The sequence below is a fragment of the Mus musculus genome, chromosome 6, assembly GCF_000001635.26.
Source record: "Mus musculus strain C57BL/6J chromosome 6, GRCm38.p6 C57BL/6J".
In the NCBI taxonomy this organism is placed as follows: domain Eukaryota; kingdom Metazoa; phylum Chordata; class Mammalia; order Rodentia; family Muridae; genus Mus; species Mus musculus.
The window spans coordinates 145842912-145868704 of NC_000072.6; the positions used below are offsets into that span (position 1 = coordinate 145842912).

The 25793-nt window shown below is 48.4% G+C and overlaps 1 protein-coding gene across 2 annotated transcripts, besides 1 other annotated feature; it reads right to left on the reverse strand.

The window, feature by feature from the left end:
* Window positions 12135-14135: an enhancer, noted in NCBI's record as "VISTA enhancer mm1548". NCBI's record gives its function as "enhancer in: forebrain[4/4] | other[3/4]" and the evidence as "EXISTENCE:transgenic organism evidence [ECO:0001131][PMID:17130149]".
* On the reverse strand, window positions 15332-22509 carry Bhlhe41 (basic helix-loop-helix family, member e41). Of its 2 annotated transcripts, none has more exons than NM_024469.2 (5): window positions 22295-22509; window positions 22086-22149; window positions 21665-21772; window positions 21220-21331; window positions 15332-20827 (listed from the first exon to the last, which is right to left on the reverse strand). In NM_024469.2, the coding sequence occupies exons 1-5, from the start codon at window positions 22354-22356 to the stop codon at window positions 19941-19943; spliced, it is 1233 nt and encodes a 410-aa protein (NP_077789.1). In that variant the 5' UTR covers window positions 22357-22509; the 3' UTR covers window positions 15332-19940. The 2 variants fall into 2 exon arrangements, with proteins under 2 accessions (NP_077789.1, NP_001258697.1); NM_001271768.1 differs by having other exon boundaries at window positions 15332-20956.
* Window positions 22510-25793: the final 3284 nt, after the last annotated feature.

Genomic DNA, 25793 nt, shown 5'->3' on the forward strand with positions numbered 1-25793 from the left:
AATTAAGGTGGTGAAATGGCCTTCACCTTACACAATCCGCTGTGTGCCTGAAATCCACGCAGTTTATCGTGGGTGATGGGGACCACGAACTCAACTATGGTTGGAGCCTGCTGGGCTTCTCCACAGCAAGATTGTTCTTTCTCTTTTTCTTTTTTTTTTAATTAGGTATTTTCCTCATTTACATTTCCAATGCTATCCCAAAAGTCCCCATACCCTCCCCCCCACTCCCCTACCCACCCACTCCCACATTTTGGCCCTGGCATTCCCCTGTACTGGGGCATATAAAGTTTGCATGTCCAATGGGCCTCTCTTTCCAGTGATGGCCGACTAGGCCATCTTTTGATACATATGCAGCTAGAGTCAAGAGCTCTGGGGTACTGGTTAGTTCATAATGTTGTTCCACCTATAGGGTTGCAGATCCCTTTAGCTCCTTGGGTACTTTCTCTAGCACCTCCATTGGGGGCCCTGTGATCCATCCAATAGCTGACTGTGAGCATCCACTTCTGTGTTTGCTAGGCCCTGGCATAGTCTCACAAGAGACAGCTATATCTGGGTCCTTTCAGCAAAATCTTGCTAGTGTATGCAATGGTGTCAGCGTTTGGAAAAGAGAGGCCCATTGAACTTGCGAACTTTATATGCCCCAGTACAGGAGTACACCAGGGCCAAAATGTGGGAGTGGGTAGGTAGGAGAGTGGGTGGGGGGGAGGGTATGGGGGACTTTTGGGATAGTATTGGAAATGTAAATGAGGAAAATACCTAATTTTATGAGCTGATTATGGGATGGATCCCTGGGTATGGCAGTCTCTAGATGGTCCATTCTTTCGTCACAGCTCCAAACTTTGTCTCTGTAACTCCTTCCATGGGTTTTTTCTTCCCAATTCTTAGAAGGAGCAAAGTGTCCACACTTTGGTCTTCGTTCTTCTTGAGTTTCATGCATTTAGCAAATTGTATCTTATATCTTGGGTATCCTAAGTTTCTAGGCTAATATCCACTTACCAGTGAGTACATATTGTGTGAGTTCCTTTGTGATTGGGTTACCTCACTCAGGATGATGCTCTCCAGGTCCATCCATTTGCCTAGGAATTTCATAAATTCATTCTTTTTAATAGCTGAGTAGTACTCCATTGTGTAAATGTACCACATTTTCTGTATCCATTCCTCTGTTGAGGGGCATCTGGGTTCTTTCCAGCTTCTGGCTATTATAAATAAGGCTGCTATGAACATAGTGGAGCATGTGTCCTTCTTACCGGTTGGGACATCTTCTGGATATATGCCCAGGAGAGGTATTGCGGGATCCTTCGGTAGTTCTATGTCCAATTTTCTGAGGAACCGCCAGACTGATTTCCAGAGTGGTTGTACAAGCTTGCAATCCCACCAACAATGGAGGACTGTTCCTCTTTCTCCGTATCCTCGCCAGCATCTGCTGTCACCTGAATTTTTGATCTTAGCCATTCTGACTGGTGAGAGGTGGAATCTCAGGGTGGTTTTGATTTGCATTTCCCTGATGATTAAGGATGTTGAACATTTTTTCAGGCACTTCTGTGCCATTCGGTATTACTCAGGTGAGAATTCTTTGTTCAGCTCTGAGCCCCATTTTTAAATGGGGTTATTTGATTTTCTGGAGTCCACCTTCTTGAGTTCTTTATATATATTGGATATTAGTCCCCTATCTGATTTAGGATAGGTAAAGATCCTTTCCCAATCTGTTGGTGGTCTTTTTGTCTTATTGACGGTGTCTTTTGCCTTGCAGAAGCTTTGTAACTTTATGAGGTCCCATTTATCGATTCTCGATCTTACAGCACAACTCTTAACTTTCAGGAGGGAATCCCTCAAAAGGTTGTTTAAGTTTGTTTTGCTTTTTGTTTTTAGCAATTTGCATAAACCTAGCCAGATCAAGGAAGAGGGAACCTTAAATGAAAAAATACTTCCATCAGATTACCTATAGGCATGCCTGTAAGGCATTTTTTTAAATTTATTATTAGTTTGGGAGAGCCCAATGCACTGTGGGGAGAGAGAGAGAGAGAGAGAGAGAGAGAGAGAGAGAGAGAGGTAGTATTACTATTTCTGTTAAAGTTTTGACTGAGTCTTTGGAAGTGAGTTGATAACCATTGACCCATTGACCCCAAATACATTAATATCCCATAACACACCCATAACAAGTTGATCAACTTCAGGAAATTTAACATTAACATCAATTCTGTGTCAGAGTACCTGGTGGTAGCCTCCTTTCCTTGACTGAAAGCTAAACAAACTATTTAAGGCACGTGTCATGACACACGGGAGAAAAAAAGCAAGGCTGTAACATGTTCTCAAGGTCCTGGACCCCAAAGAGGTGAACCTGACAGACCTGGCTCTCTGCTGAGTAGACTTTCACGACTGCTTTGTGGCCACCCAGGAGGACGAGACCCAGGGTGCAGCAAGAAAGGGTCCTTCCAAGACATAGCTATGTCAGTCCACACTGATTCCTCTAGTGCTGTCCCACTGCCTCCAGGTTTCCCCTCACCCATCCCTTGTTGAAACCTCCTTTTAGAAATTCAGTTTGAGAGCAGGCTAGCCCATCTGTTTTCAGCTTGAGAGCAGGCTAGCCCATCCATTTTCAGGGCTGAGACACCTGACTGATGGGAAGTTTATCAACTGTGGGCTGTGAGACGGAGGACAGAGAGAGGAGGACCAACACTTTGTATCTAGGAGAGAAGCACAGGAGGAACTCTGCTAATAACAGGGTGGGTGAGCAAGTGCCCCAACCACAAACAGAAACACACAGTGCAGACAGTAGCCCCATGCACCCTGGTCATTGGACAGTTTCAACAACATCTGCAGTTATGTATTTTTAGATGGACTCATGAAGCTGGAGATTCAGTTCAGTGGCTAGCACCGTGCACGCACGCACAAGGCTCTGGCTTCATCCCCCAGCACCACTGAAACCAGGTGTGGTTGTGCAAGCCTCTAACCCCAGCCCTAGAGGAGAGCAGCAAGCCTGAAGACTTCCTTAGCTACGGAGGGAGGGAGGGAGGCTGGAAGCTAGCCAAGGCTACACGAGATTATCTTTATAAATAGAATCAACAATTAACCTTTAAAACAGCTTCTTCTTTCCTGAATCCATTTTTTGTGGTCCCCCACCCCCCACCCCCATACAGAGATTCTCTGTTGACTGCATTCAGGAAACATTAGACAAGATCTAGAGACCTTGAGCGCCCACCAAGGCTCAGATAGATTCTCTGAGGGTGGAAGCTATGTGACATCATTAAAGAAAAAAGCCCTACAAAAACTCTGATTACAAATGACCTTGGTCTCCAGGACCTCTGAGGGGTCTTGGCTCAGGGCCTGTGGGCTGAGCTGGGAACTGAGAACTGGGTTGGGGACTAGGTGCTGGGACTGAGCATTGGGCCCTGGGCCCTGGGAGATGGCTGCTGAGTGCTGGGGAGCATTAGGCACTGGGGGCTGGGAGATGGCTGGTGGGGAATGGAGAACACTGGGCACTGGATACTGGGGAGCACTATGAGATGAGCCTGGGGAGCATTGGGAGATGGAAGCTGGGGAGCACTGAGAAATGAGGCTGGGGAGCACTAGGAGATGGGTATCAGGAAGTACTGGGTACTGAGGCTGGGGGCTGGGGAGCACTGGAGCTAAGAGCTGGGGGTGCAGTAAAAAGTCACAACAAAGCCCCAAGAAGCAGCTGGAATTATAAAGGACTCTAGTATTCTCTTCTTTTCCCTCCCTCCATCCTCCCTTCCTCTCTTTCTTCCTTCCTCTTTTTTCCCTGTCCCTTTCTTCCTCCCTCCCTCTGTCCCTCCCCTCCTTTTTTCTGTGTATCGTACTGCAAATTTACAGTGGGCCTAGCACATCCTACAAACCACACAGGCTCTGGACCACTGGCCCACATTTCCAGACCTCTTGGTACCCAGGCTGGCCTTAAACTCTTGGATAGTCCAGGCAAAGTCTTCCCATGACTGCCACTGCCCCAGCCTCTAGAGTAGCTGGGACTACCAGGCTGTGCCTCTGGGCTGGCTTGCTTCAGGGACTTCCCGGTTTGAGAATGCTCACTGAACCAAATTTCTAACTGTTGGGAATTTTTCTGAACTGCATCTGAGTTTTCTGTCCCTGAGAATGCTGTAGACTGGTGCTGCTTAAGCTTTTCTAGGCACCGAAATCATCCGTCCAGGTGCAGGCGGTGACTCAACAGGTTTCACAATTAATGAAATGCTGCACTTCTTTGCTGCTCATAAGACACCAGAGCAGCTGGTTCTCAGACCACACTCCCGGCTCTCACCTCACCTGTCTCCCCCAACAGATACAGCTGAGGCAGAATCGGAGCAGCCTGAAGGGCACAGATGCCTCTCTTCTGGGGTAACTTCCTCCTTATTCCTAGACACCCACAACGTTCTCTTCTTAGCTTCAAAATTTAGATCTTGTTAAGTTACAAGTTCATGAGGAAGGGCGATGGTTGTTACCTCTAGGGCATCATGACCTAGAACCTAGAGTCTCAGTGAGAGACTGTCTGGGTCAGGTTGGCTTGAGGGCGTGTCTGTAAGGTACCGTCTTGATTGTAGGGGTGTGGGGTGTGGTGGAGACTGCCTGCTGCATGTGAGTTTGTTCCCTAGTATGAACAAAGAATTGAACAACTGGGAAAGACAGAAGAGCAAGCAGCAGCCACAGGCAAAGGGAAAATAAGTCTGCTAAATAGAAGCTGGTGTTGGTGTTTCATAGGGCCCCTCTCTCCTCCTCCCTAGATGCCTGTCTCCATGCCTTTCAACCATTTCTCTTTGAAATGTTTTCTGAACAGAAGCTGCCATTTTGGGGAATCTACTTTTGCTTTCCTGGTTTACCTCCGTCCCTCTGGTTCTTTCTCCTTCATTGATTGCCTTACCTGCTAAGGGAAGATGTGGCAGCCATGCTTGACTCTGTGCCCTGGACTGCAGAGAAAGAGCACGGTAGCTGAGCACTAGGCATGCGCATTGGTTCCTGCTCCTCTTGACGGAGGATGAGCTGGAACTAGCTGTTTCAAGTGCCACCGTGACTTCTTTGAAAGAAGGGTGAGCTAACAGAACTTTTTCTCCCCTGGGTTGCTTTCGTCAGGAAGCAACAGAAACGAAAGTAGAATCGGATGTCTGTTAGATTTCACCTCTCAACCATCAGGAATGTCTTGGAGATCCTTCATTTTGCATGGGTGTGGTTTGGTTAGAGGTTCTAGTGCCTGTGAGCCTCAACTCCTTATAAGACAATACCAGTTACTCCTGAAGGTTTGCTATAGGCCTAGTACAAGCGCCTGGCCAACACTGTGTCTGAGCCTCTGGTTTCTTTATATTCATTACATTCATTACAACAAAATGCCCAAATGCTTGAAGTCACTGGAATGAGTTATTCCAAAAGAAACTAATTAAAATATCTAGAGAGCATTATTTTAATCCATGCAGCAAGCAAATAAACACAGCGTGCAAGGCTCAGTCCAAATGCACCTCTACACAAAAGCTACAGTTACAGGTGAGTCTCAGGAAAGGTAGGGAGGGCAGAGGAGCCGCCTAGCTTCAGTGTGCACCTTACGAGTCGTTATTTGGCATTATTCAATCCAGACTGATTGACAGGCACACAGATGAGAGAAAGCATGGAGAAAGAAGGTGGTGGTTGTCAGAGGGAGGGAAATCAGGATGAAAGATTTTTAACTGTGTCGCCAGAGGAGGCGGGTAACTTAAAACCAAACAGAAGTTGTAAGTGAAGAAATAAGTAGTTTAGGCTGGCGAGACGGCTCAGAGGTAAAGAGAAAATACTGCTCCTGCAGGGGACCCAAGTTTGGTTCTCAGCACCCACACTGGCAAGGTCCCAACCGCCTGTAACTCCAGCTCCACGGGATCTGACGCCCCCTTCTGGCCAGCACCTGCCAATCACATGTACAGCAGACACACACACAGGCACACACACACACACAATTAAAAAAATAAAATACATGTTTTTAAAAGAAATAAGAATTTTAAAATCTTTAAGGAATAGTAAAGTAAAATTTAAAACCAGGAACTATAGGAAAAGCTTATAAATGGACATACTATAAGATAAAGAGCTGAATAAAGATCAGAGCAAGAAGACACGGTTATTATTAACATTTAATGTTAACATTAAAGTAACCTGAAATGAAGTCATCACCTTAGCTGGAGTGCCTAACAGTGGGGAGATGGAGATGGAACCTGAAATGAAGTCATCACCTTAGCTGGAGTGCCTAACAGTGGGGAGATGGAGATGGAACCTGAAATGAAGTCATCACCTTAGCTGGAGTGCCTAACAGTGGGGAGATGGAACCTGAAATGAAGTCATCACCTTAGCTGGAGTGCCTAACAGTGGGGAGATGGAACCTGAAATGAAGTCATCACCTTAGCTGGAGTGCCTAACAGTGGGGAGATGGAACCTGAAATGAAGTCATCACCTTAGCTGGAGTGCCTAACAGTGGGGAGATGGAGCCTGAAATGAAGTCATCACCTTAGCTGGAGTGCCTAACAGTGGGGAGATGGAACCTGAAATGAAGTCATCACCTTAGCTGGAGTGCCTAACAGTGGGGAGATGGAGATGGAACCTGAAATGAAGTCATCACCTTAGCTGGAGTGCCTAACAGTGGGGAGATGGAGCCTGAAATGAAGTCATCACCTTAGCTGGAGTGCCTAACAGTGGGGAGATGGAGATGGAGCCTGAAATGAAGTCATCACCTTAGCTGGAGTGCCTAACAGTGGGGAGATGGAGATGGAACCTGAAATGAAGTCATCACCTTAGCTGGAGTGCCTAACAGTGGGGAGACGGAACCTGAAATGAAGTCATCACCTTAGCTGGAGTGCCTAACAGTGGGGAGACGGAACCTGAAATGAAGTCATCACCTTAGCTGGAGTGCCTAACAGTGGGGAGATGGAGATGGAACCTGAAATGAAGTCATCACCTTAGCTGGAGTGCCTAACAGTGGGGAGATGGAACCTGAAGAGACCACCTACAGTAGTTAGACATGGAGGGATGGGGACACCAACCCACCTACAAAAGTTTTGACCCAGAATTGTTCCTGTCTAAAAGAAAAGGAGGAACAAAAAATGGAGTAGAGACTAAAGTAATGGCTGACCAGTGACAGCCCCAACTTGGGATCCACCTCATATGTGGACATCAAACCCCGACACTATTCCTGAGGCCATATTGTGCATGCAGACAGGAGCCTGACACGGCTGTCCTCTGAGAGGCTCTACCAGCAGCTGACTGAGAGGGATGCAGATGCTTAAAGCCAAGCATTGGACTGAGGTCAGGGACCCCCATGGAAGAGATAGGGGAAGAGCAGAAGGAGCTGAAGGGGAGGCAACCGCACGGGAAGAACAACAGCGTCAACTAAGCCAGACCCTCCGAGCTCCCAGAGACTAAGCTGCCAACCAAAGAACATGCACGGCCTGGTACAAGGCCCCAGACACATATGTCCCAGAGGACTGCTCTGTCTGGCCTCAGTGGGAGAGGATGCCTAATCCTGTAGAGACTTGATGCTGCAGGCGGGTGGGACACCCTCTCAGAGGCGAAGGGGAAGGAGCATGGAGTGAAGAACTCGAGGAAGGGGTCCGGGAGGGAGGGCACTGTTTACATGTGGGATGTAAACAAAAAGTAATTAATTTAAAAAATTAAATTTAAAAAATGAAGTCACTTGTGAAATAGTTTAGAACATAAAATTCCAAGTAAGTAGAGAATAAAAGCCAATAGGGTAATAATGTTAGATATGAAGATGACAGGAGAGGCTGATTCAAAGCCTGGGGATGGAGTTAAACATACATAATCTATAGGATAAAATTGTGTGTGTTTTAACATTGTCAAATATTATCAAAATGCATTTTCAGAAAGCTACAGAGGAAGAAAGAACAGAAAAACAAGTCTAGAAATATACAAAGAATAAGAAACCTTGGTTTGTGCCCTTCCCTAAAAGGCAGTTTTCTAAGGAACAGTGTCTTGTGAGTCAGAAGGGTCAGAGCACAGCTGGATACCTTAGTCATGGAGGTTTCTCCTTGCTCCCCTCAGCCTGTCCCAGAGGGCCAGCCCCAGCCTAGGTAATCAGAGAGGACACTCTGAGCTCCCTGGGCTGCCAGCTCACAGCTGGAGGCTCCCACCTGACCAGGAGAAACTCCCTGGCCTCCAGCCAGCTGCACTCCCTTTAGCTTATCACCTCCAGATTTAGCCCACACTCCAGTTGGAGGAAAGGACTCTGCAGATCACTCTTCACCAGCACTCGTCCAGGGGCGAGTTAAAGACTAGGCATAACCTTTAGGTTTTAAAAAAATGTGTTTACTCAAAATGTTTATTGCATGTGTCCCCTGCCTCAGCTGTGGAGTGGACTCCAGGAGTGAACCTAGGAGGTCCCTCCTGACACCTGAAAGTCCCACCCAAGGGTGGCAGGCCAAGCTTGAACACCAAGGCTTGGTGCATGGTAATTTGCATGGATATAAACATATCATTAAAATACACATTTAAAGGAAAAAATGTACCCCCCCCCCAAATAATCTAGAAATATACAAAGAGAGAGACCTTGGTCTCTGTCCTTCCCCAGAAGACAGGTTTTGGATGTCAGTGCAAAGCGGACAGGTTGGCTGGACACAGTGGGTGACCTTTCCCTGTGCTGCTGGAGGGAGAGTAGTGAGGAGGACTCATATTGGATGAGGGATGACGATGAGGGATGGGAGACTGTGCCCAATGCCCAGACTCTCTCTACAGCATGAGTGGGCTTCTAACAGTGAGAGGCAGAGCTAAGCAGAGGTCCTGAGAAGAGTGAGGAGAAAGACCCGGGCGGGCAGGTTATTAAAGACCTGGAGCTGGAGCTGAGGTCAAGCAGTCAGACTCTTGACAGGCGGCAGACAGGGTGGAGGAGACAAACAGAGGTATAAGAAGTCCCAGCCAGCACACTGACAGAATGGACATATACACAATTAATCATGCGTCTCTCGGAGTCTCAACGCGACAGGAGTTCACTGCACTTTTAAGAACGGCTTCCTTCAGGAACGCCTGGGGTTAAATACTCAAAATCTCCAGGCAGGCACCATATTTTTCTCCTTGAATACAGAGATCTCCTCCTTCCTTCTCCTGGCAGAACTACAGGTTTACAGTCACATTTCGTCTGTGAGGCAGGTTCTCAAGTTGGTTGAAACGGTTGGTGACAACCGCAGAAGTAGGCGCACACATGATCTAAATTTCAGTTTGGCCCAGGGAAAAGTACACGGTCTCCCGGCACCAGCTGAAACAGCACCTGAGCTGCCATCGCTTGAGACGCTGGGCTGCTGTTCTTGACATTTTCTAGGTCAACATTACTCACTTACACGAGCTGAGACTCTCTAAAGTCAGAGGTCATTCCAGGGAAGGAAAAGGCAGAAGCAACATGGCTTTGAGTCACAGGTGAGCAGACGTCTATAGTTGCAAAGCCCCAGCTGAAAAGCAGGTAGCCAGCGTTGGCAGTGAGGAGCCAGAGCTGCTGGCATGTGCAGCAGCTGAAGTGGCCACCTACAAGACATTGCCTGGGTCATCTGAGAAGGAAGACTTTTAAAAATTATCCAAAAAATAATGTGTATGCTTGCATGTAGGGAGAGGTGTGTGATGTGTCCATGCTTACTCATGGGGGCCAAAAGAGGGCATGTGGAGCTGAAGTTATAGGCTCCTGTGTGCTGTCCCACATAGGTGCTGGGAACAGAACTGGGGTCTACTGATAAGAGTAGCACTATTTCACCAGCCCCTGAAGCGGTCTGGGTTCTTTCATTCTCAGACCCCAGGTCTGTGTGAGAATCCCATAGGAGCAGAATGGGGAAGAGAAGCCACAGAGAAACTTCCTACCAGTCCTTGGGATATGGCTTTAAGTTATAAGTTAAGGCAGAATGGCAGACGATAATATGGTTCACTCCTTCTACACACCGGGACCTGCAACAAGATGTTAATCACTAAGATGGGGATTTAAAAGTAAGGGCTAAGCACAAAGCAGACAGTGTGTTGGGGTTTTGACTGAGACAGTTATGCAAGCGTGCACAGATGAGGTGCGGTTTCTGCCGAGTCTTGTAGCATGAGTGGGAGGCCTCTGAGTGGAAATTATTCTATCAATGACAAAATTCAAAGCTTGAGGGACAAGTGCTATCGACATGTGACTTGGGCATCAAGTACACCCATCTTTCAGCTGGAGAAAGAGGAGAGAGAACGAAATGGATTAGGACCCAGTCTGCTTGTCGAACTAAGGGCCAGTGGCCCACAAATCCTAGGCAATCTGAGAGTAAAGTTTCACACAGAACTATAGGGGCTTTGGGCAATTTTTCAGAAACGGCTTGATTGTGCAGTTTGTGACCACTAACTCTGTAGACATCAGTGTTGCAAGGTCAAAGGTTAGACACACCTGGAAGACCTCATACCCTAGGGAGTCCCTTCTCTTTGGAATTTAGTGATGCTGGTTGTAGTGGGTTGACAGGACTGGGTAAAAGACACAGGAGAGTCTTGAGACAGTCTAGGAGAGGGATGACAAGGGTTTGAAGGACAGTGGTTGTGGGATCAGGGAGTGTTTGGCTGTCAACAGTCCTCCATTAAGTACCTGCCAAGTGCCAGGCCTTGTGGCAGGTTCTGAGATCCACCAATAAATGAGGGCAAAAGTTGCAACCCCTGGCCAGCCAATCAGAGCGGCTACAGCTGTGCATGTCCCCAGAGGTCACATCCAGGTCCCTCTAATCCATAAGGGATCAGGGTCCACATGAGCAGTGAGGTACAGCTTTTCAGGGACCCTGTCCTCTGCTTAAATATGACAGGTATCCTCAGAGGTAAGCAGGGCAGAGAAACTTCTTTCAGTTTCAACTTTATAGAATTTCGTTAAGTTTTCGGTGAGTTTTCACATAAACATCGCTTGGACAAGGGTGAACAGATGTTGGTTGTGCATGTTGGGGCTTGGGGAGGTTGCCACCAAGTCTGCGCACCCGAGTCTGTTCCTGGACCCACATGGGAGAGGAACTGAGTCCCGTAACTGTCCTCTGACCTCCCCAGGTGCACGAACACGCACTAAGCACAAAACATCCTGTTGCTGTGTGTGAAGGTTTTCTTCTTTCTTCCTTCCGGCCAGATCCTTTATCCCCCAACTCTACCCTGCCCTTCTTTTTGAGACAGGGCCTAACTCTGTAACCCTCTCCAGCAGGGAACTCTGTGTAGCTTAGGCTGACCTCAAACTTGCAACAACACTCTTGCCTCTGGTATCCAAGAGCTGTTTGCCTAAGTGACTTTACGTCTTGTCCATGTTTAGTTGAGGCGCTGGGGATTAAACCTAGGATACCTTGCATTTCAGGACACAAGGCCAGTGCTTTACCACTGAGCTAAATCCAAAGGACCTATATGAAGTTTCTTAATGCTTTAATGCACACCCAAAGTTATAGGAAACCTCTCACCTTCTTTATCACACTGTCTCTTTCATTTGCAGGTATGAATGCTGGCGGCTTCTGTCTCCTTCCCTAACTTCTTGACCTCCCCGCATCTTTATTATTGAGCAACACGGCAGGCTGATGGCTTCACATAGAAAAGGAAGCAAAGGGTAGTGCAGGGGAAATTAATCCCTCATACTGAATGAGTTTTGAGTTTAGTGCTGTTGTTTCTGGAGGCAATCTGACTGAAATGGTTGCCTGTTCATTCATTCATCCACCACACACTATGAATGGGGATCAATACATACTTATAAAAGACAGTTACACCCTGGGGAGCACAGGCCGTGTTCAAGGTGATCCAGGCTAGGAAGAAAAGCAAGCTTAAGTCCCGGCTCGGCTGGTTTACTTGTCTGCTGCAGCTTAAGAAAGGTCCAGGCAGAGTGGCATTTGAATAAAAACAGAAGGCAGGGAAGATGTTAAATGTATGTGCTTTGGTGAGAGAGGGCAGAGGTGTGTGTGGCAGGCCAAAGAACTGGCAAGTGGAGACTCTGTGGGCAGGAGATGTCCTCAGGCACAGGCAGGACAGAGGGGAGACAAGGCAGCCAGGGCCAGAGCATGGATGGAGTAGCTAGACAGACTGCACCATCGGCTTGTCGTCTTCATAAGAGTCAGGTTAAAAAAAAATCGCAGGCAGACAGAGGGCATGGCTACTAACTGGCAAAAATAGCAATTGATTGGCAAAGCCAGGAAACCTGAGGGACTCAGCTGTCAACACCAGGAGGGATCAGGTTTGTATGGGTCAGGACTGTGTCTGACACCGGAATTAAACATGTTCGCTGACTCAAGGTTAGAAAGCCTCTGTGGTTTTACTACTTCATGTTAACCATTTTAGGCCAGCAGCTTAAGAGGGGTGGGGGGTTTTCAAATTCAACTACAGAAAATCATGCATATAGATCATTAAAAGCAAACTCCAAGCCCCCTGCTTTGTTAATGTCTGTCTCTAGGGTGGCAATCTTGTGTCCTTCAGACTACAGCAGTACCTGACTTGTCCAGATAGCACTATTACCTGAGATCATTTCCCATCACATGACTGAATCCTAATTTGCAAGGGGGTGATGATGTTAAAATAGCTTTGCAGCATCCTGGGGAGGGTTATATAAAATGCATTAACCCTCCCCCCAACACCTCCAATTCATTCATTTTGGAGCATTTATAAATGTGTTGCAGGAAATGTTATACAACCAAAGAATATGGTCACTTCAAAAGGCCAAAGTCTGAGAGCAGACAATTTTTCTTGGAGGGATTGTTAAATAACTCTATAATTTAAACAAAACAAAATAACCCCTCCTTTAGCCCGAGTTTATTTACCCATCAGTCAAAATGCACTAATTATACCCCCCAACTCCCTCATTAGGAGGAATCTGCCTTACTAATCTGCACGTGAGGCCCGGTTCAAGGGATGCCCAGGCTGCAGGATTTACTCCAGGTTCCGCCAGCCAGGAAGGCTGAAAAACTGCAGCGTCATCAGCTGCAGAAGCCTGAGTCTCAAAGGCCCGCGCAAGCGCACTGGGCCCCGCCCCGCCCCCATCTCACGTGCGGCTCAGCGTGCGCAGTGACACGTGTGAAAGCACGCGACCTTTCAAGGCCCACAGAGCCCGCTGTACTGTGAATCCGGGGTGGGGGACTGGGGGGGGGGGGATGACATCATCTCCAGCCTTGTCGCTAGGCAACCTGAGAAGGCGTCTCCCTGCCCAGACAAGCTCCTTGCTGCTCCAAAGGCTGAGACCATTGTGCTCTTTCTGACCAGCTTTCCAATGAATGAGCAAACCCAGCGCTCAGCAGTGTGGTATTACACTCAGTGTGTCTGCAGAGAACCTACGGGTGTGAGCTCATACAATTAGGTGTCTCTGTCAGGTCACGTGAAGTTTACACAGCTGCTTTATAGTATTGCTCCAGATGGTTCAGGCATGAAAATGGAGCCCTGCCCCTCACCTCCACCTCCACCTCCACCTCCACCCCCTAGTTATCCTATTGTATCTGGAGTCTGGGTAACGCCTTGGTTTCGGAGGGTTTCTGATGCACAGAGCAACTCAGGCCTCTGAGAGGGGGGTTCAGGCAGAGCTACTACTGTTGGGCCCTGTGAGGCACTGGGTAGCCACACGGGGAGGTAGATTTTTACCACGGGACTGCATGAGGACCACGTCTGTTCCTAAGGAAATCGGCCTGGAATGGAAAGGGCCTGGAAATCAAACCCCAGCTAAAGTTCACCCAAAATACCCTATATAAAAACTGCAGGGGGCTGGTAAGTGACCAGTGCTTGCCTAGGGTAACTCAGGCTCAGAGCTCAATCCTCATCACCTCAAAGACAGACAGACAGACAGACATATTATGCTGATGGGATGTATGTAACAGGAGTAGGCATGTTTAACATTTTAGCCAAGTAGTTCAGCAGTTTTAGTCTTATGGGAGTTTGAATCCAGCCTACATTAGAATAACAAGATAACAAACATCAAAAAAACAAGCAGCCACACAACGGTATACAAATGGTATATGTGCTCTTAACTCGGGGTTCAGTTCCCAACCCTCAGGCTGGGTGGCTCACAACCACCCATAACTCCAGCTCCAGGGGATCCAGTGCCCTTTTCTGGCCCTCTGGGGGCACTGCGTACACGCGCGCATACACACACACACACACACACACACACACACACAGCGAGAAAACAAAAAGTCAAGTCTTTCTTATCTTTCCCACGGGCTCAAATCCTTTCCCCAGTTCTAAATTGTTTAGTTCCGGATCCCTTTAGTCAGAAAGCTCTTTAGCAGAGTGAGGGCCGCAGGGGCAGAGGGGGACAAACAGGAGCCAGATCATGTGTAAATTCGAAAACCCTCAGGCGCACATTTCTGGGTGCCTCCAAAGTGAGGGGGCAAGAGAATGGAGGACTGTTAAGGACTTCAGAACTGATTTCTTAAGAGTTCCATCTCATGGGTTGGTTTTTTTTTTTTTTTTTTTTTTTTTTTTGAAAAAGTAGTCCTTAGAATGCCTGTCTTCTCTTCTGTCACTGAGTGAGAACTGGTCACCTTCACAGAAGAGACAGAAGTCACCATGGGGTATGCTTGTTTGTGCTGTGTCTGCTTGGAACACATGCCCACAGGAGGCAGGGCAGACCGGACGGTGAGGTGCAGTCTCCCTTCTCTACCACAATATCATTACACAACAATACAACTGCATCTCCCATTGCAGTGGGAAGGGTCAGGACCGCTCCAGTCTAGGGTCCATTCCCACAGGAGATGGCAAGGCTAAGAGCCAGCAGGGCAGTCAAAGGTCTCAAGAGACAAGAGAAATTAGGAAATCCTCGCTCTGACCTCAAGTTTAATATTACTCATGAAACTGAAAGCGTAGCTTGAGACAGGCTGGTCCAGAAGTCTTTTCATGAACTCTTATCCACTCTGCAAAACCCCAGCTACTCCTCGAAGCCTGCCCCACTCACACAGAGGTCAGCAAACGCTGCTGACCAGAGAGTCTGAGCATCTCACAGGCCACTGCAGTCACCTCTTATGTCACGTCACTGTGTCATTTTAGTATCATTCTATAACCCCTATGACACTGAGGTCCCAAGGTTTAATATTTCATAATCCCGCACTTTCCACAGCCTCTTCTGTAAAAGCAAAATATATGCATGGTCACCTTCACATACTGGCTTGAACCTATAGGCTCAAAAGGAAAAAGATTATGTGCAGTGGATCTGAAGCTCCTTCATAGAGCCTCTGCCATGGGTGTGTCTGAATACACGAGTGCAACCCACCCAGACAGCTTCCAGAATGTTCTTGCTGGACCTGTACCCATCAGGTAGGTGTTACAACCCAGAAAAAGGGTCCAGGATCACCCATGAATGGAAATGCTCCACCAGTCTTTAACACTAACACCCTGGTCTCACTGACCTGAAAGAAAGAAGCAACCAGCCAATGTCTTAGTTCAAGAGAATGTTATTCTTACTGCTATCCTCCGAAACCATTAGCACCCGGCTTTTATTTTTACATAATAATGGAAAGCACTTGTAGATATCAAATAATCTGATGGGGAACTCTGCTGAGAATCTAGAAGTTTTAGAAAATAGAGATAGCTTGTGGAAGAAACCATCCCTGAGAATGTAAGCATACATGATTTGCTTACAGCAGGGCCTTTGGGGCCTCTGTCTGAACCTATTTTCTCCCATTTTAGACACGTGTGAAAATGGGTGTGGTTCTGTCCGTGCCCACAGTAAACAGGCACCAAACCAGGTATGTGTTGGAGGCCTCTCTCTGACCACTGAGAAGTGACAGTTAGCAGACTGGCTAGGGAAAGGCTGAAACCCTGAAAAAACAGATGTAGCCAGGTGTGGTGGCGCCTCTCATCTCAACACTCAGGAGAGAGAGAGGCATGTGGTCGATAGAGGAGTTCCAGGCCAGCCAGCGCTTCATTGTGAAACCGACTCAGTATAAATCATCTGACACAACTGCTCCGGATGGGCCGGCCCAAGTGCAAACACTGCACACACAAAAACACATCGTGTTACATTGATGCTCCCATCCCTAGATCGTTAGAAACATTGCATATGCATAGGGTAGCTCCTAGAACATCCCACAGGATAGATACAATAAACTTTAGTGTGCGTTCCACTATTTTTTTCCAAAGAAAAGAAAAGAAAAATAATACATTAACTTAGAAGCGTCTGCTGTTTACGGGAGTGTCTCAAGACTCAGAGTTTTAAAATACCAACTCTTTTTAAAGTACAGTTTTGTATTTGTTTAGAGTTTGTTCCAATCGTACCAGAAATATGATTTTAAGGCAGACACGGAACTCTGAGACTAGCACATTTGCAGTGCAATCCCCCGTCCCTAGAAAATGAGATTTTTCTCTCAATTCTCCACCAAATTCACTCATGAAAAGCTGGCACTTGAGGTAGGAGTGAGCATATTATAAATCTATTTAGAACTTGCTTAAATTAACAAGAGAATAGTTGGTAGAGGGACTTAATATATTGGAATAAAGGGTCAACAGATGAAGAAAAGAGTTTTTAGTAAGAGATGTGCTTGCTGAGACAAAAAAAAAATGCCTCTTTCACATGAGGAGGCTTATATCTTCACATAAGGAGTCTTAAATCACTCTGCTCATCCTGAAATAAAAAGCCTTTAAGGTCTGCTTGTCCAGCCCTGTCTTCCCAAGGTCTCAAGCAGTCACCTCCTATGGAGAGGACAAACACTTGACTGACCAGTGACAGAAAAGGACCAGGCTAAGGTCACCAGGCTATGGTCACCAGGCTAAGGTCACTCACCACAGGCTAGGAATCGCAAATCTCTTGGTCTCTTAAGCCAGTAACAGCGTGAAGTCAAAGGACTTCCACAACCATGGGACTAGAATGCCAGGTAGAGTTTCACAGCTGTGGTTTCCAACACCTTGAAAATGTAAATTTTAGCTGGTTAGTAAGAACATTTATAAATTCAACACAAAGTTCCCTAAGTCTATCGATGCAAAATTAATGAATACTAACTGCATTATTGAATAAAGATTCGTAGTTGTTAAGTTGGAAGATCACATGATGTACTAAGTTCAGCTGATGTTTCAAATCTTCTACCTCCTTAGTGGGTTCTGACTCAGCTGTTAATTCATTAAAATCAACCACTGACTCAAATAATAGCTTCCAGAGGCTGAGGGCCCAGGCCAGTGGTAGCACTCTGGCCCAGATTGTCCAAAGTCCTGAGTACCATCCCTAGAAACACACGAGATCACATGAGATGTAATACGGAAACTACTATTTTTATTTTCTGCCCTAACTTCGTAATTTTATCATGTTACTATTTATAACTTCAGACTGAATAAGCAACCTATAAACCTGGCCAAAGTAAAAAAGAAAGCTTCTATTACATGTTACAAAACCATGCAAATGTCAACTGTTGCATCTTCTTTTCAGTCGTGACAATAATGGCAACAAGATGTAGCTCACAATACTTAAAATGCTGTTTTTTTATGTAATTTTAAATTTAGGGCAAGCCATCTTTCTCGTGACTGACATTATCAAGGCTCTACAGAGCCTCTAGCTGACAGCATTAGCTGAATTTTGTTTCCTTTGCCCCCGTGGTTGGTTTGTTCAGTTTCAGGAGCTTTAGCCCATCAAAACCAGCATCCTTGGCCCAGAAAGCTGAAGTCCTCAAGTAGAGGGAGATGCTGGGCCTAGTCATGCTCTGGCCAGTGCCTCTGTGACCTTGCCTGACTTTCTTCCCTTACAGAGTTCAGGGGACTGACCTAGCAGATGTATGAGCTGTGGCTTCCGGTTTACCATGCCTTGTCACAGTCAGCTTGTCACAGTCAGCAGAGGGAGTGCTTCCCTTACAGTTTCTTAGAAACTGTCACTCATACACCTTAAGTCAGGGGTTCAACACCACTACCCAAAGAAAGTGGACAGCCCTTTGTCTCCAAGCACAGGTATGATCTTAAGCTTGAGAAAAGCCTAAAATTGTTTCCTGAACTCCAAGGCAAACTCCCAATACCAGGGCTACTTTGTAAAAGTTAAGAAGGCAAAATATTTGCATGAATGAAACATCTCTCCCCCTAGTGTGTTTCAGACCTGGGCAGAAGAGAAACAGCAGACCACACAAGAGAGGGTATCTGGGGTCACAGACCCAAACCAGGTAAATCATAAAAAAACATTAGCAAACTGGGTCTACAATGAACGACCTTCCAGCGAGTGCTAGACTATTCCTTCTGTGGTTTTCATTAAGATAGACTGGGAGAAGTGGGGACCCAAGGCCCAAACCAGGAGTCTCCCTGGAGAAACCAGTGATTAAATATATTAAAACCAAAACCAAACGGAAAGCGTCCAAGTACGCAGATGAGCTCAGGTCCTTGTACACAGCAGTCTCTGAAAACTCATTGGGTACCCAGTATCGTTTAATTATTAGACCATCGCATATCATATATAAACATTTTATTCCTTAGTAAGAACTTTTAAATCACAAAATAGTGTGGCAATATTTAGGTAATATGGAGTGCTGAAAATACTAGAATATAAAGATAGTTTCTAGCTTATCTTTACATACTAAACTTGTCTAAACCAGCTGGTTTTTCTTGCAGATAATATTTTTATTTGTTTAATAATTTAAGACAGCGTAAGCTTGCACCAAGCAGTAAAAGCATGTAACCAAAGTGCAAACATTTCACCAAGTCCGCCCCAAAAGATATTTTAACTAAAAATATCATTAGCAGGTATCTTCTCCCTACAAAAATAGCATGTCAGACATCATTAATTGGGAGTATCAACAGCTATGTACATACAGCCGCCTTGGTAGGCTAAGAAGTTTTAACGTTGTTTAAACACAGCGTTTGAGGCAAACAGTAGCAACAGCAGCAGCAAACGACCCGAACACTCACAGCCCCAGGTAACTTTCTTCACTATTGTGTCTCACCCCTTATGTAACATTCAAGTGAGATTTCTCAGTGCTACCTTGGCAACAAACTAAAAATATCTAGACAAGGTCTTGGTTTATGCCTGATTTTGAAAAACTTTCTTCTGGTATCTGGTTTTGGTCTCCCGAAAAATACATACAGCCTTGAGAGGCCTGGCAAGGCCTTCTCTATGTTCACAGCACTTCCCATCACAAGGGACTGCAAGCCCCTCTCTCCACTTCTGTCATCTAAGAATTCAACAATCAATCTGTTTGGACTTTTCTTTTCCCAGCCCAGAGCACTTTAACATCCATGTCCTTCTCCAAAAAAAAAAAAAAAAAAAAAAAAAAAAAAAAAAAAAAAGTAATGTTACAAAAATTTGGGACCATGATGGATAAAATAATGAGGGATCAGAAACACAAATATATAACCTATGACATATATGTGTGAGCTGAGACATGAAACAAAGGGTTTGAGGTCAATTTGTCAATAAAGTGCGAGCAAAGGCGCCAAGGCTCCAACCTCCCTCTTCCAGCTCCCACCACAGTGCCTCAAGATGGCCCAACTCTCAATTTCTCCCAACAGGTGCAAGGTATAGACACACTCCAGCCACCTCATAACCGGGCAACAAGCATTCTCACTTCTTTGAAAATAGGTACCTTCCAAAAAAGATGAACAATACAAAATACTGCCATGTAAAAGTAACTCTCAGAGACTCTCAGGTAATGGACCACCTCCTAAGGGGACAGTTGGGAGACACATCTACTGTTCCAGGCTTGGGTCGAGCCCTGGTACCAGGCACTCTTAAGTCATTCCACATGGCTCTCCCACCCAACAGACTCCTGAACCAGAGTCTGTATTTGGAAAGAGTGAACGAGAACTAAAGGTAAGGAGAGTAATAGAAGATAACCATTTATCAGGGAGGCTCCTTGACAGCAGGGACGGGGGAGGGGGTGTGAAAGGGTACTGGGTGGGGTGGCAAAAGGGTGAGACGGACAAAACAGGAACTCCAAACATACACAAAACACCTGTTTTTGTCCTAAGCCTGTCGAGCATCGCTTACTCTTCCTCCCTGGCACGCTTTAGAGGACGTTTGAACTTGGAAACCCGGCGACTCCTCGGGAGCCCCCTGCCCTGTTCTGGAAGGAATGCTGGGTTCAGGGGGCGTCCTTGGCCGGCTGCGTGGCATCTTCCTGAGAGCTCTCCGGGTTCACAGCGCGCGGCAGGTGGGTGCGGCTATGCGCGTGCTGGGGGCGCAGCGGCCCCGGGGGCGCCACCTCGTGCGCCAGGAACGGGGCACCGGCGGTCGCGCCGGCCTTCTCCGGGGGTGGCGACAGCACGGACGACAAGCAAGGGAAAGCGGCGGCAGCAGCAGCGGCGGCCGCTGCTGGGATGCCGGGATACAGCAGCGGGAAGGGCGCGGCCGCCGCGGGGTACAGATACTTGTCCAGGCCGCTCTTGTCTAGCCAGGGCTGTACGTAGGCGGCGGCGGACGGCGACAGCAGATAGAAGGGCAGGCAGAAGGGCGCGGCAGCGGGCTGCGCGAAGGGCGCGCCCCCGCCAAGCGCCACGAGCGAGCCGAGCAGCGCGGGCTCCGGGCCCAGGAGCGCGCCGCGCGCCTCCAGCTTCGGCCTCTTGGGCGCAGGCGACGAGTCCCCGGGTGGCTCCTGCTTGACGGCCGCGCGGCCCTGCTCCGCCTCGCCTCCGTAGCCGCTGTCGGTGTCCGTGTCGTGTTCCGGCTCCGTGCCGGGCTGAGTCCGCTGGATGACCGGCACGCAGCGGGCGACGCGCTCGGGACCCGAGGCGGCCGCAGCCCCCGCGCTGCAGGGCGCGCGCCCAGAGCCCCTGCCGGAGGGCACCTGTGGCGTCAGGAGCTGGGTGGCCACGGCATGCAGGTGGCTGACGAGCTGTGCGCAGCGCGGCTCCCTGGGTGTCCAGCTCTCAAAGCGCGCGAGGTATTGCAAGACTTCTTTGGCGCAGGTTTGAAACCCCGAGTGGAACGCATCCAAGTCGGCCTGGACCGGCGATTTCAGAGAGCGCTCCCCTAGGGTGCACGGGGGAGGGAGGCGAGAAGAAAAACCGCGGCGTTAAGACATCTGCTCATCACGTGGGCCCTGCGCTGCCTACAGTGAGCTCGGCTTTTCCTGGGCATTCCAGCGATATAATCCGCAGACTGCCGAGAGAGGAGGGGGTGGCGCGGTGAGGCGCTCTCTTCCTGGCTGAAAAACCCAACTGAAGAGGTGCAGCCGCCACTTTAAATAAAAACGGGGCTCCTCCAGCTCTGCGGGAAGCCTTTGGGATGCTCTGGGTACTTGCCACCAAAGGGAAAGAGGCGACGTTCACCAGGAGAGGACGCAGCGGGGGAGTCCTAGCGTTGCGCCCCCAGCGTTACCCCCTTTTGTATCAGGGCAGGCTGGCTTCCTCAGACCCACTTACCATTCTGTAAAGCAATTATCTTCTGATGCTGCTGCTCAGTTAAGGCTGTTAGCGCTTTCAAGTGCTTTAAAGTTAATTCCAAGACTACTGCTTTCTCCAAATGCCCCAGTGTCTGCAGTGGTGCGACAAAGGGGGACAGGGGTTACTTTAAAACACGCATTTTTATTTCCACGCAGCCCAGCAACTTAAGACAGGCACACACACACACACACACACACACACACACCACTGGGAAGGAAGCGCTGCTCAGCTCCCCACAGTCAGGTCGTCAATGATCTCTGCCATTAGCCCGGAGCCCCTGTTCTGAGTCTCTGGGAAACTCTTAGTTACAGCACAAGTTAGAAGGCAGGCCTCTTAATATTTACATTTATTATCCTATCTCTGGGAATTTTATCAGGTAAATACACCCCGGAGTCCATCAGGAGAATGAAAATGTGCATCTTACTGTCAATTTCAGATGTTCGGGCAGTAAATCTTTCAGCTGAGCAATGCATTCATTAATTCGGTCTCGTCTCTTCTTTTCTATTAATCTGTGCGGTAACTTGTAGGTATCCTTCATACACGAGCCAGAGAAAAGATACAGCAGTGAGCTAAACATTCATTCACTTACTGGATAGAACCCTCCCACCCCAACCCCCAAACACACTATGTAATGAACTAATGCCCAGAACTCTCTCCTCTAGACTTCTAAAATGCAATTTAAATTCAGGTGCGGTGTTGAATATCCCCCGGAGTATCCAGCAAGCCACTTAAAATTCACAGTTAGGAAAGCTCAGGGCTGGAATATATTTGCGGGCAGAGTTTCCTTGCGAAATCAATGGCCCTAATTAACTATCCAGGCAGGTTATGGGAAACTTAAGACTTACCTTGGTATCGTCTCGCTTCAAGCTCCTTTTGGGTTTACACATATACAAAGAGGAATAGTCCAGTCTGCAAAAACAGAAATCAGCATCAGGCCCCCATTCCGGGAGGGGCTCTGCCCTCACCCGCTCCATATCACTTTGTGCAGGGGATTAAAAAAAAAAAAGCCAAACCGACGCCTAGACAGATATTCGCAACGGTGCGTACACCTTACCCTATAAAATCCCTATGTTCCAGTAACTGTCTCTCTTGCAAATGAGGGATTCCTTCGTCCATGTTCAATGGCTGTCCGTTTCGATTTGGAGGTTTCTGTCCTGTAATCTGTGGGACGGTCGCCTGGAGAGATTTTGGGGGGATGTGTGCGTCTCCAGGCTGTCTCGCTCTCCCTCTTCAGTGCAGTATTGAAAGTGTGAAGCAGTTGGCCGCCCCTCCGCCCCGTGCTCGCTCGCTCGCCCTCTCGCACACCCGCGCGCGCACACCCGCGCGCACACACGCACTGCGCTGGTAGTTTGCTCTCACTCCGGGCAGTGTTTGGCCACAGGGCACGCGCGTCGCCGGCCAGACCAGCACCCAGCTCACGTGCGGAACGTACCATCCGCGGTCCAGCCCGGAGGGGGGCGGGGAGGAGGGGCCGGGAGGGGGCGGGGACACCTGATTGGGGCCACCTGGAAGGAGCGGCCACCCGGCGAGCCGTTCGTCTTCCCCGAGGCGCTGCAGGGCGCGGGGGCGGGGCGGGACGAGGGGCTCCCCCGGCTCGTCCAGCATCTCGGTGCAGAACCGAGGACGTGGCCTTTGGCTTTCCCACCAATTGCTGTTGGTTTGGGCCAGAGAAAGAACGCGAATTCGTGGTGGCTAAACTTGAGCGGGGAAGGAAAATTCGGAGATTTTGCTCATTGTTTACTGGCCAGGGGTGAAAGAAGGGTCGGGTAGAAAGACACCCTTTAGGTCAGGCTGGAGACCTACCCTGAAAAGGGGGTGACTTGCAATTTGCTTCCCGGATTTAAGATCAGTGAAAATGTAGACACTGATTCAGAATGTCGCATACCAAGTGGTTCTGGCAACAGTGTCCCCGGGCCACCTAAACTTCCCGCAGCAGCCGGAATTGCGGTGACACTAATCACACAGAGGCAGATGACGTTTGGGGCCTCGGGTGCTCCCGGGGGAGAGCAGGGAGGGGGAAGGGTGGCACAGGGCAGGAGGCACGCAAGGACTGTTGCGGGAAAGCCACGCAGTCCGGGTCCTGCCCGCCCCAGCCTGCGAGACACTGTGCTGCCTCCCGTCTCCCTCGTGCGATAAGCCACGCCGAGAGTGTGGCGAGCCCACGTTTACTACTGGCACCTCCGCGGCCTCCCTCCTTAATCCTGTCTCCAGCGGGTACCAGCACAGGGCCGGCAACGTGATGCGACCTGCGGCGGCTGCCACATCAGCGCGCAGGGATGCCGTGCGCGCGCCCCGTGTCCTCGGGAGCTCGGTCCACACAGCTGGGGACAGCCGTCCCCAGGTGCTCAGTGTCCCCACAACTCAAGCTAAATAAGAATCTGAATTCCATCCCCGTGGGCAGGGAGACCCCAGGTTGCTCCTACACTAATTTCTCAGAATTGACAATCACGTTCACTCTCGGACATTCGCTATCGCCAGCGGCACGAGAACCGAGAAGGAACCTGGGCCCCAAATGCACGCGCACTGGAGCGCAGCAGGGCCAGGGCAGCGGCGCTTGGGTTCCGGGGACGGATCTGGGTCGCGGGCCAGGGCGGCTGGAGCGGGTCACGTGCCGGGAGCCTCCTCCCCGCCTAGCCGCGCGGCGCTGGAGCCCAAGTCCTGGGCGGAGCTGCCGGGATGAGTTCCTTTCCAGCACCCTCCCTGGTTCCTCGAGTAGGACGACAGGGCTTGTTTTGCAGCAGGCGATTAATTAATGATAACAGTGAAAGTGATTTTTTTTAAATGCAGATTTGGATTTTTATTCTAAGCCCTTACTCCCTCTCTTGTCTCTAAGTGGTTATCTTTCTGATTCTGAGGCAAGTTAGAGCTCTCAACAGTTTATTAGTACAGTAAAGCATCCTGGCTTCCTCCAGTTCTTAACTGGCCAGGTTAGGTAGCAGCAGGCTAAGGTGAATAAAATAAAAAATAGCAGCAATAACAGCCCTCTGTCTACTGGATTTCTGAAAGTTCGTGGTCTCCAAACATACTTTAGGGTCAATCCCCCTTTTAAAATTATGGGATAGGAATATATAAGCCTGGGTCACTGCATCTTGGCCTTGTCAGTATACAGAGGGTCTCGGGCCAACATCTGGTCAGAGGAACTCCTGGGCTAACTGGGGCCAGCTTTTAACTGAAGCCAAATGGGGATGGTGGGGAGTTGAGGGGGAACCATGAGGCTCAAGGGGAGGGCCAGAGGTGAACTTATAAACTCAGCACTCTGAAAAGGCTCTGGATGTAGCCCTTCAGCCTTCCCTCATAACATTTTCTCCTCCCTGGCACCCCTGCCCCCTCACCCCCCTCCACCTGTCTTACCGAAACTATTAATTCTATAGTCAGCATTTCTGTAATCTCTTATACTTCTGATTCCAGCTCAAGGTGTAAATTGCTCTTTTGCCCATTTTATCTTTATTTTTATATACACTGCGGGTGGGTTTTTTAAATTATTATTTTAAAGATGGGGGTCTCACTGTGTAGCCTTGGCAGGGCCTGCGACTCCCTGTGTAGACAAAGCTGGCCTTGAACTCAAGATACTGGCCTGCCTCAGCTTCCAGAGTGCTGTAATTAAATGTGTATGTTATCATACTTGGCTATTGCTCACATAGCGGCTTTAATGGCCAGCTACTGCCACCACAAGCCTTGTTTCTTTCTCCTGCCTTCCTTTCTCTTGGGCTCACCTTTGGGTTTTTCTTTACCTCTTCCCCCGCACACACACCCCCGTTTCTTCCTGCTAAATGCTGCGCCTAATCATTCTTCCGATGACACTTCCTGCCTATCCTCTGCCTTAAACTTGAGTCTCTTGCCATTTCTGCACCATACTCTTGCCTGTGGGGACTAGTTATCCTTTGATGCCACCAAATGCCCCTTGTCAGCATTAAAGTTGTAGCAATAGCTAACAGCCACACAGTTAGGATTAGAGTACCAGGTTCCATCCTGAGGGCTTCTCAAGTATGACTTCACTAATGCTTCCAATGACCTTATAGTGTTCTAATGCTATTATTGGTGCCTCTGCAAATGAAGAGGATGTGTCCTCGGAGGAGATATGGAATGTGTCAGAGGTCCCACGATCAGCCAGACAGTGTGCTCTGGAGTCTGTGCGCTCTGCTCATTCATGTGAAGTCTAAGTGCACACGAGCCGAGTCACAGACGTTTCTCCGTTTACCAGTCTGAGAGTGTGTGTAGGGGTACACAAGAGATGGGGGAAGAAGAGAGAGAAAGTGGGACCTTAGGGTTGGAGAGATGGTTCAGTGGTTTAACAGCACTGACAAACTTCTCAGAGGACTGGGGTTTGATTCCTAGCACCCTGATATAAAACCTTATAACCACTTCTAACTTCCATTTCCAGGGGAGTCCAACACTCTCTTCTGGCCTCCTCGGGCACCAGGCATGCATACACATAGTGCATAGACACACAGGCAGGCAAAACATTTACACACACAAAACAAATGCAAATAGGTTTTAATTTAATTACATATATATATTTAAGCATGGGAGCTGATGGCAGACACAGGAAAGCA

Bases quoted from the DNA above. Each gene is read 5' to 3' on its own strand.
- Bhlhe41 (NM_024469.2), bottom strand. From the start codon at position 22,356: ATGGACGAAGGAATCCCTCATTTGCAAGAGAGACAGTTACTGGAACAT. The intron at 22,150-22,294 runs GTAAGGTGTACG...CTGTTTTTGCAG, and splicing joins GAACATAGGGATTTTATAGG to ACTGGACTATTCCTCTTTGT. The intron at 21,332-21,664 runs GTAAGATGCACA...GCACCACTGCAG, and splicing joins CCGAACATCTGAAATTGACA to ACACTGGGGCATTTGGAGAA.